The 14,984-nt window shown below is 45.1% G+C and overlaps 1 protein-coding gene across 1 annotated transcript; it reads right to left on the reverse strand.

The window, feature by feature from the left end:
- LOC127298739 (germin-like protein 8-14) lies at window positions 1-939 on the reverse strand. The gene has a single exon (XM_051328596.2). The coding sequence runs from the start codon at window positions 870-872 to the stop codon at window positions 234-236; it is 639 nt and encodes a 212-aa protein (XP_051184556.1). The 5' UTR covers window positions 873-939; the 3' UTR covers window positions 1-233.
- Between the last annotated feature and the right edge of the window lie 14,045 nt (window positions 940-14,984).

A 14,984-nucleotide genomic window follows, 5' to 3' on the forward strand; every position in this document is an offset into this window, starting at 1 on the left:
TAATGAAACTCAACGAAGTGATTAATTGTGTGCCTTCACAGCAAATTACAATGGAACCTCAAGGAATTACATGAACGAATTTAAACGAAATGGACATGGACAATTAAACGCGACATGGAAAGGAGAGTTCACATGCATGCATGACAGGCACACGCACATACGCATGCAAACTAATCCGACACGCTGACATCAGGGCGACCTTGCTTTGTTTCTGAGAAGCCGCTAGTGTTTGACTAGCCGCTGCCGCCGAGGACGGACTTGAGCTTCTTCACGGTGGCGTCGTCCAAGAAGGTGACCTTCTCCACGACGGGGGACGGCAGGTTGTTGGCGAAGAGCGCGAAGTCGGTGATCTGGAGGCCGGGGTTGGGGCCGCCGAAGGCGACGAGCGCGACCGCCGGGCCGCTGCCGCCGTTGTACTGGTAGTGGAGCAGGCCCTGGGGGAAGACCATGATGTCGCCGGCGTAGAGCGTCTTGGTGTAGGGGGTGTTGGCCCCGGAGCTGATGAAGCCCGCCAGGATGGTGCCCTCGGTGACGAAGAGCAGCTCGGAGGCGGCCGGGTGGGTGTGCAGCGGCACCACGCCGCCCACGGCGATGTCGAGCCTGGCCGCGGAGATGCCAAGGCCATTCACGCCGGGGAACTGGCCGACGAAGGCCGGCGTGACGGCGGCCTTGATGAGGTTGGTGGTGTTGCCGGCGGCGGCGAGGCCGTGGTAGTAGAAGTCCCCGGCGGTGACGCTGGCCTTGCACGGGTATCCCGCCGGCGTGTCGCTGCAGGACAGGTCGGCGACGCAGAAGTCCTGGGTGAGGGCCATGGCCGTGAAGGGCAGGATGAGGAAGGAGAGGAGCACAGGGAGCAGCATTGCGTTCGCCATGGCTATCTTGCAAGTTGCTACTCTGTGTGTGCTAGCTGCTGTGTGTGGTTCAAGTCTGCTACTGTGTGCGTTCTTGTGGTGTTTATATAGGCGAGGAGGAGACACTGCGCGCAGCTGGCTCGTACGCAGGTAGAACAACGTAACGTGAGTGAGATTTGGCGAGGCGCGCTCGAGTTCACGTGAATGCATGGGCAACGGCACGATTTTTTGGGGACAAGCAAGCGTTTAGCTGTGAATGGTCCACAAAATTGGACGGCTTTGATTACTGAAAGCTCTTGAAATGCTGCATTATTAGGGACGGCCAGGTGACATGATGAGCTTATTTTACGATAATGACTTGCATTGGTGTATGAACTCATTGTCTCCTGCAATGCAAGTCGCTGGGTCGTCACAACGGTAACGTGTTGTTGTAATGTAAGACGATCGAATGCAAGAAAAGTTTGTTCCTTGCGAAGCGGACATCCGGCAAACCCGCATGTACCTATATCAAAAGTTAAACATGTATAAATATTAAGTAAAATTACAACATATTATTACCTCTGTTTCAAAATATAAGTTTTTTAGACTAGAAAGCTACTTTGGCTTTCGAAGAAGTCTTTTTTTTAATGGTGGTAGTAACTTTTAAGACATCTATATGCAGGTTTATACGGGCTCGTACTAGCAGCCCTAGTTGCAAGTATACGGTGAACCAGAACTTGGTGTTTTCTGATGCATGCATGGTCCATGGTGAAGGTAACCTCATCACTCGCGTGGGAAGCTTGTGGAGACAAAAACTGCACCGGTCTTTGTTGCTTTCCAAAATCTCAACAAAATATCTGGTGCATACCTAACCATGTAAACTTTATCTGTTGGTCTAAAGATCTACAAGCTTCACACTTGATATTTAGAACGTTAATTGACCATTTAACAAATCGCTCAGAGCATTACTTTTCTGTTTTCTTTTTCTTGCAAGACCTAGAAGTATTTGTAAAAAGTTACATGATTCCTGCTAAAAAGTTACAGGAATGTAAATTATACTTCAGAGAAAATTTTGCAAAACCTAGGAGTATTTTACAGTGTTTGTACTCCAAACTTCAAAGTTGGCTGTATATTGAAAAGATTGGCTGTTTATTAGCCAAAAATGTTGTCATTTATTTTATTGACCCTGTTATATCCTATGCTAGAGAAAACTGATGGGCCTTGCATGTTTCTGAATGGCAAGTGCATGCCTATCTCTGGTAGTGGTGGTTGTTCAATCTATTTCTCCTAATCCACAAAGATCTTCCGTTGAGTGGAACAGTAGGGGCTAAGAACTGCTGGGGCTCGTACAATTTGGAACAATGTGTACTTTCAAAGAAAGCGCTCGTTGAGGATGTTGCAGATGGAAATAATGCTGTGATTTATACGAAGAGCCATTCGAAATTCACAATGGATGTAAGCTTGTAGCATTAGCAAGGTAACTCTCTTATTGGCTGCAGGCATCCAGTTCATGTCCTTCCGTAATTTTTCTTGAACTCGCTAGCTCCAAGGACGCTAAACTGGGCTCTATGTCAAAAATATGGTAACGCGGTTGCACAAGAACAAACCCTGGGCCTATTGTTCACACTAGGCACAAACAAAGATTTCATTAGATAGGAATATTTACTTGATCACCTCCAAAGATGAGGGTTTCGAAGCATCTTCCACAATTGGATTGCAGCATTTTTTTGACATCGTCATTGAGAGTGCTTCTAAATGGAGGAGACCCCCCTTGCCCATGGATGTGGCCTCCGCCAAGATGGCCCGCTCTCGCTGCTTTTATTCAACATTGTCATTGATCCTCTCCAACAAGTTCTAGATCTCTCCACCACACACGGTTTACTTCACAAGATCTGGTGTCCCGGTACTATATTGACAACTTATCTCTACACTACGGGAAAAACAGGGGCTGCCGTGCAGCCAATCTTTGCCGTGAGCTAGGAGAAAAACGCACGACAAAGATACGGGCCACGGCAAAGATGGATACAAGCGCACGGCAAAGACAAGAATCACGGCAATGACAGAAGATACCGCACGGCAAAGAAACCTGCACGGCAACGGACCAGCAGAGCGCACGGCAAAGATCCGGTGCACGGCAGAGACTCTGGGCATTGCCGTGCAAAGCCCTTTGCCGTGAGCAGACCTGGGCTGCACGGCAATGACCCAACACGCCGCACGGCAACGCTGATGATGCCGCGGTATTTCTTCCTCTATTCACAGAAGACATCCGCAACCTTGCTAGAATTCCTAATGCATTCAGAGAGGTCACTGATCTTTGCACAAACTTTAAAAGAGCTTTGCTGTGGGCATATCGACTTACATAACATCCTTGAATGCCTTTCGTCGGAGCGGCCATCCTTTCCGATGAAATTACTTGGGATGCCCTTTCGGTTTGGCAACTACGGTGAGTGAGTTTTCAGCATCTTGATGATAAAATAGCCGACATCATGCTTAGCCGCACCGCCTTAGTCAAATCAGTCCTCTCTTTGCAAGCAATTGGCCATTTAATTAACTCCACTCAATATCTCTCTGGGTGTCACAACAAGCATGAAGAAGTTTGATGGAGCTTTTCTTTAGTTGGCCACCGACAAGGTCAGGGTAGGACAATGCATAGTAAATTGGAAAATGTTTTGCCACCCCAAACTCCTCATTGAGAACTTATCTCAGGCTCGAAGGTTGAGATGGTCGTGGCTTGAATGGATGAACCCCGGAAAAATTTGGATTGGCATGGGTCACCCTTGTTCGAATATGAACATGGATAGTGTCAGATCCAGCACCTAGATAATGGGTGTACAGAGCCCGTTAAATCAAAATTTAACTCAAGTTTACCATAAAAATGTAGGGTTCGTAGCATAGAAAATCAAAAAATTCTACCGCAAGAACGAACAAAAAACAAGATCCAATCTATGGAAAATCCAAGATCTAATATAGAAGAAAGGTGCAACGACATAGATGAGAACTAACCCTCGAAGATCCAATCTCGTGGTTGATGAAGACGATCCTTCCGGTGCTGCGATCCGGTAGCACTTCCGTACTCGGTCACACGTATGGAGTCGATGAAGATGTTCCTCTCCCCATTCCAGTGGAGCAGCGAACGTAGTAGATCCCCTCGGAATCCCAGCAGCACGACGGTGTGGTGGTGGTGGTGGAGGAGGAGAATTCCTGCAGGGCTTCGCCTAAGCCGGAGCAGGAAGGAGGAGGAGGGAGGAGAGGTTGCGGCTAGGGTTGGGCCAGGGGGCAAGTGGTCGGCCACCCCTCCCCTCTTTATATAGTGGGGGGGGGGGGGGGTCGGATAGGGTTGCCCCCCTTGGCCCAATACCATCTAGGGCCGGCGCACAAGGGAGGGGGAAAAACTTCCTCCCAAGTCTTCCCCCCTTTTTTAGGGTTTCCCCTAAACCCTAGGGGTTGGCCGTCCTGGGCCTTCGAGGCTTGGTTCGCCTGACCCATTAGGGCTGGGCTGCACCACCTCGTCTCAGGTGGCCCCTCCCGGGGTCGTGGGCCCACCAGCGGCCCCTCCAGAACCTTCTAGAAACACTCTGGTCTTCCACACGAAAATTCCTGAACTTTTCTGAACCCCGAAAAATAACTTTCCTTATATGAATCTTATTCTCCGGACCATTCCGGACCTCCTCCTGATGTCCTGGATCCTATCCGAGACTCCGAACAATATACGGTCTCCATCTCATATTCCATATCTTCTTAAACAACATCGAACCTCAAGTGTGTCACCCTACGATTCGCAAACTATGCAAGACATGATCGAGACACCTCTCTGATCCATAACCAATAGCAGGACCTGGAGATCCATAATGGCTCCCATACATTCAACGATGACTTCGTGATCGAAAGATCCATTAACATACGATACCGAATCCCTTTGTCACGTGATACTTTACTTATCCTAGGTTCGATCATCCGTATCTCCATACCTAGTTCAACCTCGTTACCGATAACTACTCTTTACTCGTACCGTAAGAACATAAGGATATCCACCGCGCGATGCTACACTCATTGGGCCGCACACATCGGTATGTATTATTTTTAATAAGTCCGTATCTCGCTCCATTATCCCAAGGAATGGAGTCTTAGTCATTTTTCCCATTAGACATGCTTCACATCTTTCAAGTGATTCAAAAATCAAGTGATTCTAGAAGTCCATCGGAATGGAGTTTCTTCATGCGTTTTACTCCAATATGACCAAGGCGATAGTGCCACAAGTATATAGAATTATCATTCAATTTTATTCGTTTAGCATCAATGTTATGAACATGTGTATCACTACTATCGAGATTTAATAAGAAAAAAATGATTCATCTCAGGTGCATGACCATAAAAGATATTAGTCATATAAATCAAACAACCATTATTCTCAGACTTGAATGAATAACCGTCTTGCAATAAAAAAGATCCAGATATAATGTTCATGCTTAACGCAAGCACCAAATAACAATTATTTAGATTTAAAACTAATCCTGAAGGTAGATGAAGAGGGAGCGTGTCGACGGCGCACATCAACCTTGGAGCCATTTCCAACACGCATCGTCACCTCATCCCTCGCTAATCTTCGTTTATTCCGTAGTTCCTGTTTCGAGTTACAAATGTGAGCAACCAAACCAATATCAAATACTCAGGCACTACTACGATTACTAGTAAGATACACATCGATAACATGTATATGAAATGTACCTTTATTTTTTATGTTGCCGTTCTTCATATCTGTCAGGTACTTGGAGCAGTTCCACTTCCAGTGCCCATCTCCTTCTAGTGGCGTTTGATGTCATCAAAGCATCCCTTCGGTGTTGGTGATTAACATGATCTCATGGTTGAAGTATTAGGTTACTATGTATTTGAAAGCTTGTAGCAAAACAAACTTAATGACTTGATCTTATGCTATGCTTACTATGGGTGTGTGTCCATCACATCATTCTCCTAATGATATGATCTTGTTATTAATAACATCCACTGTTCATGATCAAGAAACCATGATCATCTATTAATCAACAAGCTAGTCTAATAAGAGGCTTACTAGGGACTCTTCTATATTTACAAAACACACAAGCATTAATGTTTTTGGTTAATACAATTATAGCATGGGATGCAAACATTTATCGTAAACACAAAGATATAATAGTAACCACTTTATTATTGCCTCTTGGGCATATCTCCAACAGTCTCCCACTTGCACTAGAGTCAATAATCTAGATTACATGGTAATGTACCTAACACCCATGGCGTTGTGGTGTTGGTCATGTTTTGCTCTAGGGAGATGTTTAGTCAACGGATCTGCCACATTCAGATCTGTGTGTACTTTGCAAATCTTTATGTCTCCATCTTGGACATACTCGTGAATAGAATGAAAACGTAGCTTGATATGCTTCAGATTCTTGTGGGATCTTGGCTCCTGTGCATTGGCTATGGCATCCATGGTGTCATAATAGATGGTCATCGGGTCCAACGCATTGGGAACCACACCAAGCTCAGTAATGAACTCCTTCATCCATATCGCTTTTTGTGAAGCCTCCGAAGCAGCTATGTATTCTGATTCGCTTGAAGATTTTGCCACAACGTTTTGCCTGGCACTCCTCCAGCTCACTGCTGCACCATTCAAAATAAATACATATTCAGACTGTGACTTAGAGTCATCCGGATCGGTGTTCCAACTAGCATCGGTGTAACTGGTTACAAAGAGCTCTTCGGCACCACCATAAACATATCCTTAGTCCTCTTCAAGTACTTCAGGATATTCTTAACCGATGTCCAGTGTTCCAATACAGGATCACTTTGATACCTGCTGGTCAAACTAACAACATGTGCAATATCTGATCTTGTACACATCATGGCATAAATGATAGAGCCTATGGCTGAGGTATAGAGGATTTTGCTCATCCGTTCTCCTTGTTCTGCTGTAGCTGGACCTTCAGTTTTACTCAGGGTCTTTCCGGAAAACATGGGCAAGAACCCTTTCTTGCTTTCTTCCATTTTAAACCTTTTTAAAACTTTGTCCAGGTATGTACTCTGTGAAAGCCCTATTAAGCGTCTTGATTTATCTGTATAAATCTTGAAGCCTAAAATCTATGCTGCTTCTCCAAGATCCTTCATTGAAAAATTATTGTTCAAATAGCCTTTGACACTTTCAAGAAGTTCTATATCATTCCCAATCAACAGTATGTCATCCACATATAGTACCAGGAATGCTACAAAGTTCCCACTCACTTTCTTGTAAATACAATCTTCTCCAAAAGTTTGTATAAATCCAAAGTTTTTGATCATCTTATCAAAAAGTTGATTCCAGCTCCGGGATGCTTGCTTCAGTCCATAATGGAGCGCTGAAGTTTGCATACCTTGTCAGCATCTTTAGGATCGACAAAAACCTTAGGTTGTACCATATATAACTCTTCATCAATGTTACCATTAAGGAACACCGTTTTAACATCCATCTGCCAAATCTCATAATCGAAAAATGCAGCGATTGCTAACAAAATCCTCAGAGACTTTAGCTTCGCTACCGGTGAGAAAGTCTCACCGTAGTCAACTCCTTGAATTTGTCGGAACCCTTTCGCGACAAGTCGAACTTTATAGACAGTTATAATACCATCAGCGTATGTTTTCTTTTTGAAAATCCATTTATTCTCGACAACCTTGCGGCCATCAGGTAGGTCCACCAAAGTCCACACTTGGTTTTCGTACATGGATCCCATTTTGGATTTCATGGCTTATTGCCATTTGTTGGAATCTTGGCTCATCATCGTTTCCTCATACGTCACCGATTCGTCCGTGGTGTCCACTAACATGACATTCAAGACAGGGTTATACCAATCAGGAGTGGTACGAACCCTCATCGACCTACGATGTTCAGTAGTAACTTTGTTCAAAATTTCATGATCATCATCATTAGCTTCCTTTCGTATTGGTGCAGGTGGCACAAGAATATCTTCCGGTGCTGCGATACTCTCAAATCTGAGAGAAGTTTCAACAACATCGTCGAGTTCTACTTTCCTTCCAGTCACTTCTTTCGAGAGAAACTCCTTTTCAAGAAAGGATCCGTTCTTGGAAACGAAAACTTTACCTTCAGATCTATGATAGAAGATATATCCAATTGTTTCTTTAGGGTATCCTATGAAGACTCATTTTTCCGCTTTGGGTTCAAGCTTGTCAGGTTGTAACTTCTTTACATAAGCTTCGCAGCCCTAAACTTTAAGGAACGACAACATAGGTTTCTTACCAAATCACAATTCATACGGTGTCGTTTTAACGGATTTAGATGGTGCCCTATTTAAAGTAAATGCGGCTGTCTCTAATGCATAACCCCAAAACGATAACGGTAAATCTGTAAGAGACATCATACACCGAACCATATATAAGAGAGTTCGATTACGACATTCGGACACACCATTACACTGGGGTGTTCCCGGCAGTGTCAACTGTGAAAGTATTCCACATTACTTTAAATGCATGTCAAACTCGTAACTCAGATATTCACCTCCGCGATCAGAACGTAGAATTTTAATGTTCTTGTTATGCTGATTTTCTACTTCACTTCGAAATTCCTTAAACTTCTCGAAAGTTTCGGGCTTATGTTTCATACATCAGATATACCCATATCTACTCAAGTCATCCGTGAAAGTAAGAACATAAGGATATCCACCGCGCGATGCTACACTCATTGGACCGCACACATCGGTATGTATTATTTTCAATAAGTTCGTAGCTCGCTCCATTATCCCAGGGAATGGAGTCTTAGTCATTTTTTCCATTAGACATGCTTCACATCTTTCAAGTGATTCTAGAAGTCCATCAGAATAGAGTTTCTTCATGCGTTTCACTCCAATATGACCAAGGCGACAGTGCCACAAGTATGTAGAATTATCATTTAATTTTATTCGTTTAGCATCAATGTTATGAACATGTGTATCACTACTATCGAGATTTAATAAGAAAAAACGATTCATCTCAGGTGCATGACCATAAAAGATATTATTCATATAAATCGAACAACCATTATTCTCAGACTTGAATGAATAACCGTCTTGCAATAAAAAAGATCCAGATATAATGTTTATGCTTAACGCAAGCACCAAATAACAATTATTTAGATTTAAAACTAATCCTGAAGGTAGATGAAGAGGGAGCGTGTCGACGGCGATCACATCAACCTTGGAGCAATTTCCAACACGCATCGTCACCTCGTCCCGCGCTAGTCTTCGTTTATTCCGTCGTTCCTGTTTCGAGTTATAAATGTGAGCAACCAAACCAATATCAAATACTCAGGCACTACTACGATTACTAGTAAGATACACATCGATAACATGTATATGAAATGTACCTTTCTTTTTCATGTTGCCGTTCTTCATATCTGTCAGGTACTTGGAGCAGTTCCACTTCCAGTGCCCATCGCCTTCCAGTGGCGTTTAATGTCATCAAAGCATCCCTTCGGTGTTGGTGATTACCATGATCTCATGGTCGAAGGATTATGTTACTATGTATTTGAAAGCTTGTAGCAAAACAAACTTAATGATTTTATCTTATGTTATGCTTACTATGGGTGTGTGTCCATCACATCATTCTCCTAATGATATGATATTGTTATTAATAACATCCAATGTTCATGATCAAGAAACCATGGTCATCTATTAATCAAGAAGTTAGGTTAACAATAGGCTTACTAGGGACTCTTTTATGTTTACAAAATACAGAAGTATTAATGTTTCCGGTTAATACAATTATAGCATGAGATGCGAACATTTATCATAAACACGAAGATATAATAATAACCACTTTATTATTGCCTCTTGGGCATATCTCCAACAACAAAAAAAAGATGCATATACTTCTATATTTATAAATAATAGCTAGCTATATAAGCTTTTGTGAAAAATAGTTGGTGTACATTTGTACACTCAGGTCCTCATTTGGCTCCGCCCATGGACATGGACCTTTTCTATGCCGCAACCACAACCACAATTGTAAATGGGGAGAATACGCCTTTTTGGAGATTCCCCTTGGCTAAATGGATCGAAGCCTAAAGAAATTGCTCCGCTCATCTATACCGTTTAAAAAAGGAAAAAGTGAAGTGTCAACAAGGCCTTGCATTAGAATGGATGGATTTCCAAGACCACCTTATCCATAGACTTCAACTTTGCTCATATGAAAAAAATTGTCGACCTCTGGATCCAACTCCAAACCATTCATGTTAACAATGACACAGAAGATGATATCACTTGAAAACTATCAGCAAGTGGAGAGTACTTGGTGTCCTAGGATTATAAGGCTAAATTTTTTGGGCTATCTCCACCAACATGAAGAAAGTGCTGTGAAAAAATTAAGAGCTCCAAAACTCAATAATTTGCTTGGCTGACACTACAAAATAGGCTGTTGCCCTCTTTGCAAAATAAAGTAGATCCGGTTGACCAACTTCTTGCTCGTTGTCGATATACCGTTAGAGCAAATACAATAAGTCCTAGTCAGCTGGCTATAAGAATTAAAATAATATATTATTGCTTAGTTGGAGGAGAGAGAGGAAGAGAGAGAAGATGAGTGGGCTCTAATGCAAGAGCCAGCTCTAGCACGTGCTTCTAGGCACTTTGCGAGAGTGAAAGATGAGTCACATATTGATAAAGTATGACATGTTTATAGTTCACTATTATACATGTTAGCTCTAAGTTGGCTATAGATGATATGTCACTTGGCTTATAGCCAACACTTGGCTATGCCATTAAACTTGCTCTTAGAATTTGGGGCCTTTTTAAAGATTGGCCCGGCCTCTACTTCATCAATTTCCAACAGTGGCCAATAAAACCTCTCAAGGAGTGGTGGCTTATCACGAACAGTTTCTTTACTCCGACATGCAAAAAAACCTCTCAAGGAGTACCATAACTTTTTTATGTTGAAAAAAACAAGCAGACAAAAGTGCATTGTCAATGACAACTGGCATGGTCCAAAGTCTAGCTGATTTATGTCTACTCAGCATAGGCTTTCCCCGATGCTTGTGGCTAGCTCGCCACTGGTTTGGGCGAGTCACCAGCTGGCTCCGTTTCGCCGGTTGGATTTGCGCGCGAGGGCTGCTATCACCGCTCTTGTTTCGCCCCCACCTTTCCTTGCATGTGGATGGAGCGGACGCGGCCGTCGATCCGGCGGTGCGACGTGTGCCGTACGTACGTGGGCAGCAGCGGCGGGCGGTGTGCCTGGCGTAGAGGTCAGGCCTTCTCGCCGCGTGAGGGTGAGGGCAGAGGCGATGCGTTCTGCAGCTGTAATTTTTCCCCTATGTCAGAGACAGACAAGAAACCGCCGGCCGGCGTGTCTTTTGTATCATCGAAGATAAGCATTGTGTCTTTTCTTTCATAGCTTCTGCCGAGAGTAATGGCGGCAACGATTACACTTGACTGCGCCGCGTGCTGTCGCTGGGCAAAATGGCGAGGAAATTGCAGGCAACACCAACTGTTGGGGAAGATTTTGCATAGAACCACAACAATGGTTTGTTGTTGCACGAAACACCACATTTTTGTGTAATGAGTTGCATAGAACACAAAACATGTGATTAACAACAATAACTTATAATTAGGCGGCCGGGCCCACTTTGAGGAGCAACATGGCATCAACGGTGGCCGTTGGTGTTCTTTGACCAAGCCACCTCAACGCCACCGTGCGCCCCGTCTCCGACGGGAGCGTTGCCACGTAGGCAGAGCTCGATGAGTAGGTTGCAGAGGCTCCAGATGGAGGCCGGGATCACACTGGAATGGGCGTTGCCGTCAAGGTCGAGCTCTGAGAGCAGCGGCACGTTGACGAGCCTGAGCGGGATGGCGTCGGAGAGGGAGTTTGCGCGAGGTAGATGGACTCGAGGGGGGTGGGGAGTACGTGTGACAGTCTTCATGGTAGCAACGGCGTACACGCTCAACGCCAACGGCGACGAGGAGTGGTGGGCGCCTGGGCGGAGAGAACTGCAGCCGCCGCTACCTACAGCTCGGGAGAAGCACCGTCGGGTCCAAGGGCCTCTCCGCGTTCCGCACCATGGTCGTGGTCGATGGCGCATGTGTCGCCGCACCGGTGCCGATCGGCCGAGGACCGTGGTCGCAGGCACCGCTGGCCGCGAGGATGCAGACCAAAGATGCACGTTCGGCACCGCCACCAAGACAGAGATCAGCTCCTTGATCCTGAACCGCCGGCGTCGTAGGTCTGATGGGATCCCGCTCCGCCCGGCCCGGCCTCCACTGAGTATGAGCTTCACCCACGCGACGTGCCATCGTTTCATCTCTCCCACACCAGACGACTGGAAATTTTCCCATCGGCCTGGCTCATCGCTAGTTGAGGCCTCATCTCACGAGGAACCAGACTAGTTCCTGACTGCCACGCTGGACACATAACTCATAAGAGTGGGCCCAAATTTACTAAATGGCTATCAACGTTGTTAATTATCTGTTTTGTGCAACAACAAACCATTGTTGTGGTTTTGTGCAAAATCTTCCCCAAGAGTTGGTGTTGCCTGCAATTTCCTCCAAAATGGCTGACTGCAGTTAACAGACTTGGCGTCATAGCACATGGGCGATTTAACGGGACAGCCTACGGCCCACGGTGTGCAAACCAATTAGGCTTAGGCTCATCAAATGCGCAGGGAGACCAAAGGGCTCCCGCCCATACAAATTCTCGTAGAAAGAAGCCTGGAGGGTGATTGTGGTGGCAGGACCATCTTTCCATGCAGTGGAGATCAATGGGCCAAGCGGGATATGCTCTGGGCTTGCTGTTGCTAGGCTGATGATGCTGTGTATTCTTTTTCGCTGGAGTTCATTTTTTTATTCTGGGAACTCCATGAATTTATACCATTTTCTAATCTACAACAAATTGCTCTTAACATACGAACAAATTTTGTCCATATTTAAAGCTCGCACTCGGGTCTACATGTGCCCGCCCCATGTAGTAGCTTCACTGCAACATCACTTTATGATGTTAAAAAATGTTAGAAGCGGCACAACATCAGCTAATAATAACAGAATAATTGCCATGGCCGGGTAACATAACCAACTTGTGAATGCACCTTCTCATAGGTTCCCTCTATTTATTTGTGTAGAGAAGCTTAATCTGCTTCTTTTTTTATCTCGATATGGAGGTTCTACCCATCCTCTGCATTAAAATGATGCACACATCTTTCTTTTATTAAAATTATTTAACAAAAATTTACAAGGAAAATAAAAAGATCAAACTTAATCCACCTCACTAACGACATATATCGCAACACCTACAAGCTTGATGAAGGGGGTGATTGTGTCGTGGCCTAATGCCCGGACCTCACCAAAGCACATTATCAGAAAAACCGGAGGCCTCAGCAAAATGCCACTATAGCGAATTGGGAACTTAAACCGTCCAAACAAACCCTGAACGCACACCATTGCACATGCTCGAGAAGCCTCTGCCACCATCTTCCGCCAACCCATTTTCGGGAAAGATTGACGCATTGACCGTGTCTAGCCTACCATCGATGCCGCAACGGTGCCAGAAGATGCCACTACCCAGCGTGAGTCATCAACACACCCGCGTGGTCGCCACCGAGAAATGTCGAGGCCATGCCGCCAAGTGCCGCCATCCAACGCGGCTAGAAACCTCCGGAAGATCCGTCGTGTGTAGCACATACCGAACTAGGCATGGTTGGGCGTAGCAACTGGCGGTTAGGCATGATTTGACATCTCCGCCGAAGACTCCGTTGAAGACGAAGCGGCTCCACTTCTTCCCCTTCGACTGGCAGTTGTTCCAAGAAAATGCCCCCAAGAGGGAGAACGGCATCGAGTGTCGTCATTATTCGATGCAGGTTGCCCTAGTCTAGGGTTTCCCCCGGAACAACCCGAGCGAGGATGTGAGAAATGCATAGACAAAGCCTTCAACAAGGTAACGACGCGCCAATGACTGGCATCGTCTGGCAATGGAGGTCGGCTTGGTTTTCACCGGATATTCGCGCATCCCCACTACCTAATCCGCGATGCAGCCACCAAAATAGCGAGCATATACCGCAAAACTTGGCGCGCCATGACCCACAACGGGCCCTAGTGGCCTCGCCGCCACGCATACCATGGCCGATGAGAACATCATAGCCAACCTTTCTTATCTGTGTATGTACAAGAAAAGGAAACTCGTGATGCATGGGGGGAGTTTTGGAAGTCTGCCTTCCACACCAGTTAACTTGGTCCGTAGAAAGTCCATTACATCGTTGATCATATTAGCCTCATGGTTTTGAGAAATACATGTTAAACACCGTCAACATTTTAGCTAAGATAGAGGGATGGCACCCCGGGTGAACCGTCACTGGGACGACACATTTGAGTTCTATTGAGAAGTGAAGTCTTAATTATTGAGAATGTTGGGAGATTAGACCTCAACATGTACTTATCTAATCTCCGTCTTAATTATTGAGAAGTGATAAAGCTCTTGGCCCGATTTAAAGAAAATGTTGCCTGGTGGAGCAAAAGCAACTGGTAACAATGGTGGCAAGACCTGCACTGGGTGTCTCGGGTGACATGTAACGAGGTAAAAACGAGAAGTAGAATGCATGATCTTCATAAAGAAAGTGTTGCTTTACTCTGCTTTTCAGGGTATCAACGACCGTAAGCAAAATGGTTCATCCTTAGCAAACTAATTAAAATTTCACATATACTTCATTATTTAATTGATCCAAAAACAATAAGGATCCAATTTTTGGGATTTTACAACTTCCTCGCAAATGTACATTCTGGTCTATCTCAAGTTTTATTGTGAGAAAGGTCTGTTTCAAATAAAATCCTTGAGCCTCCGCTATCGCTCTTCCACGTGGTTTCTCACTCTTTTAGTGAAAAAGGTACGGTAGACAGTACACTGCACAGATAGCCGTACACAGAGCGATCAGGATACTCTCACTCATCTACGACTGGTCCTGTGCAGTTGCGTGGTGATCGGAGTCGTCGAAGACTTGGGTGATTACTCACTCTAGCTCGTCTGTCGTTAGGCTTTCTGTAGTAACGGGTTGTGACGAGATTCGTCGAAGACTTCTGATTATAACGTACATGAGGTTCGGAGGGCGAGACATTCGTCTCTTGGCGCGTGGTCGCGTTCTTTCATTTCGTATGGTTGCACTCCTCCATTCACACGGAATCAAAGCCC

Source organism: Lolium perenne, chromosome 5, assembly GCF_019359855.2.
Source record: "Lolium perenne isolate Kyuss_39 chromosome 5, Kyuss_2.0, whole genome shotgun sequence".
NCBI classification, from domain to species: Eukaryota; Viridiplantae; Streptophyta; class Magnoliopsida; order Poales; family Poaceae; genus Lolium; species Lolium perenne.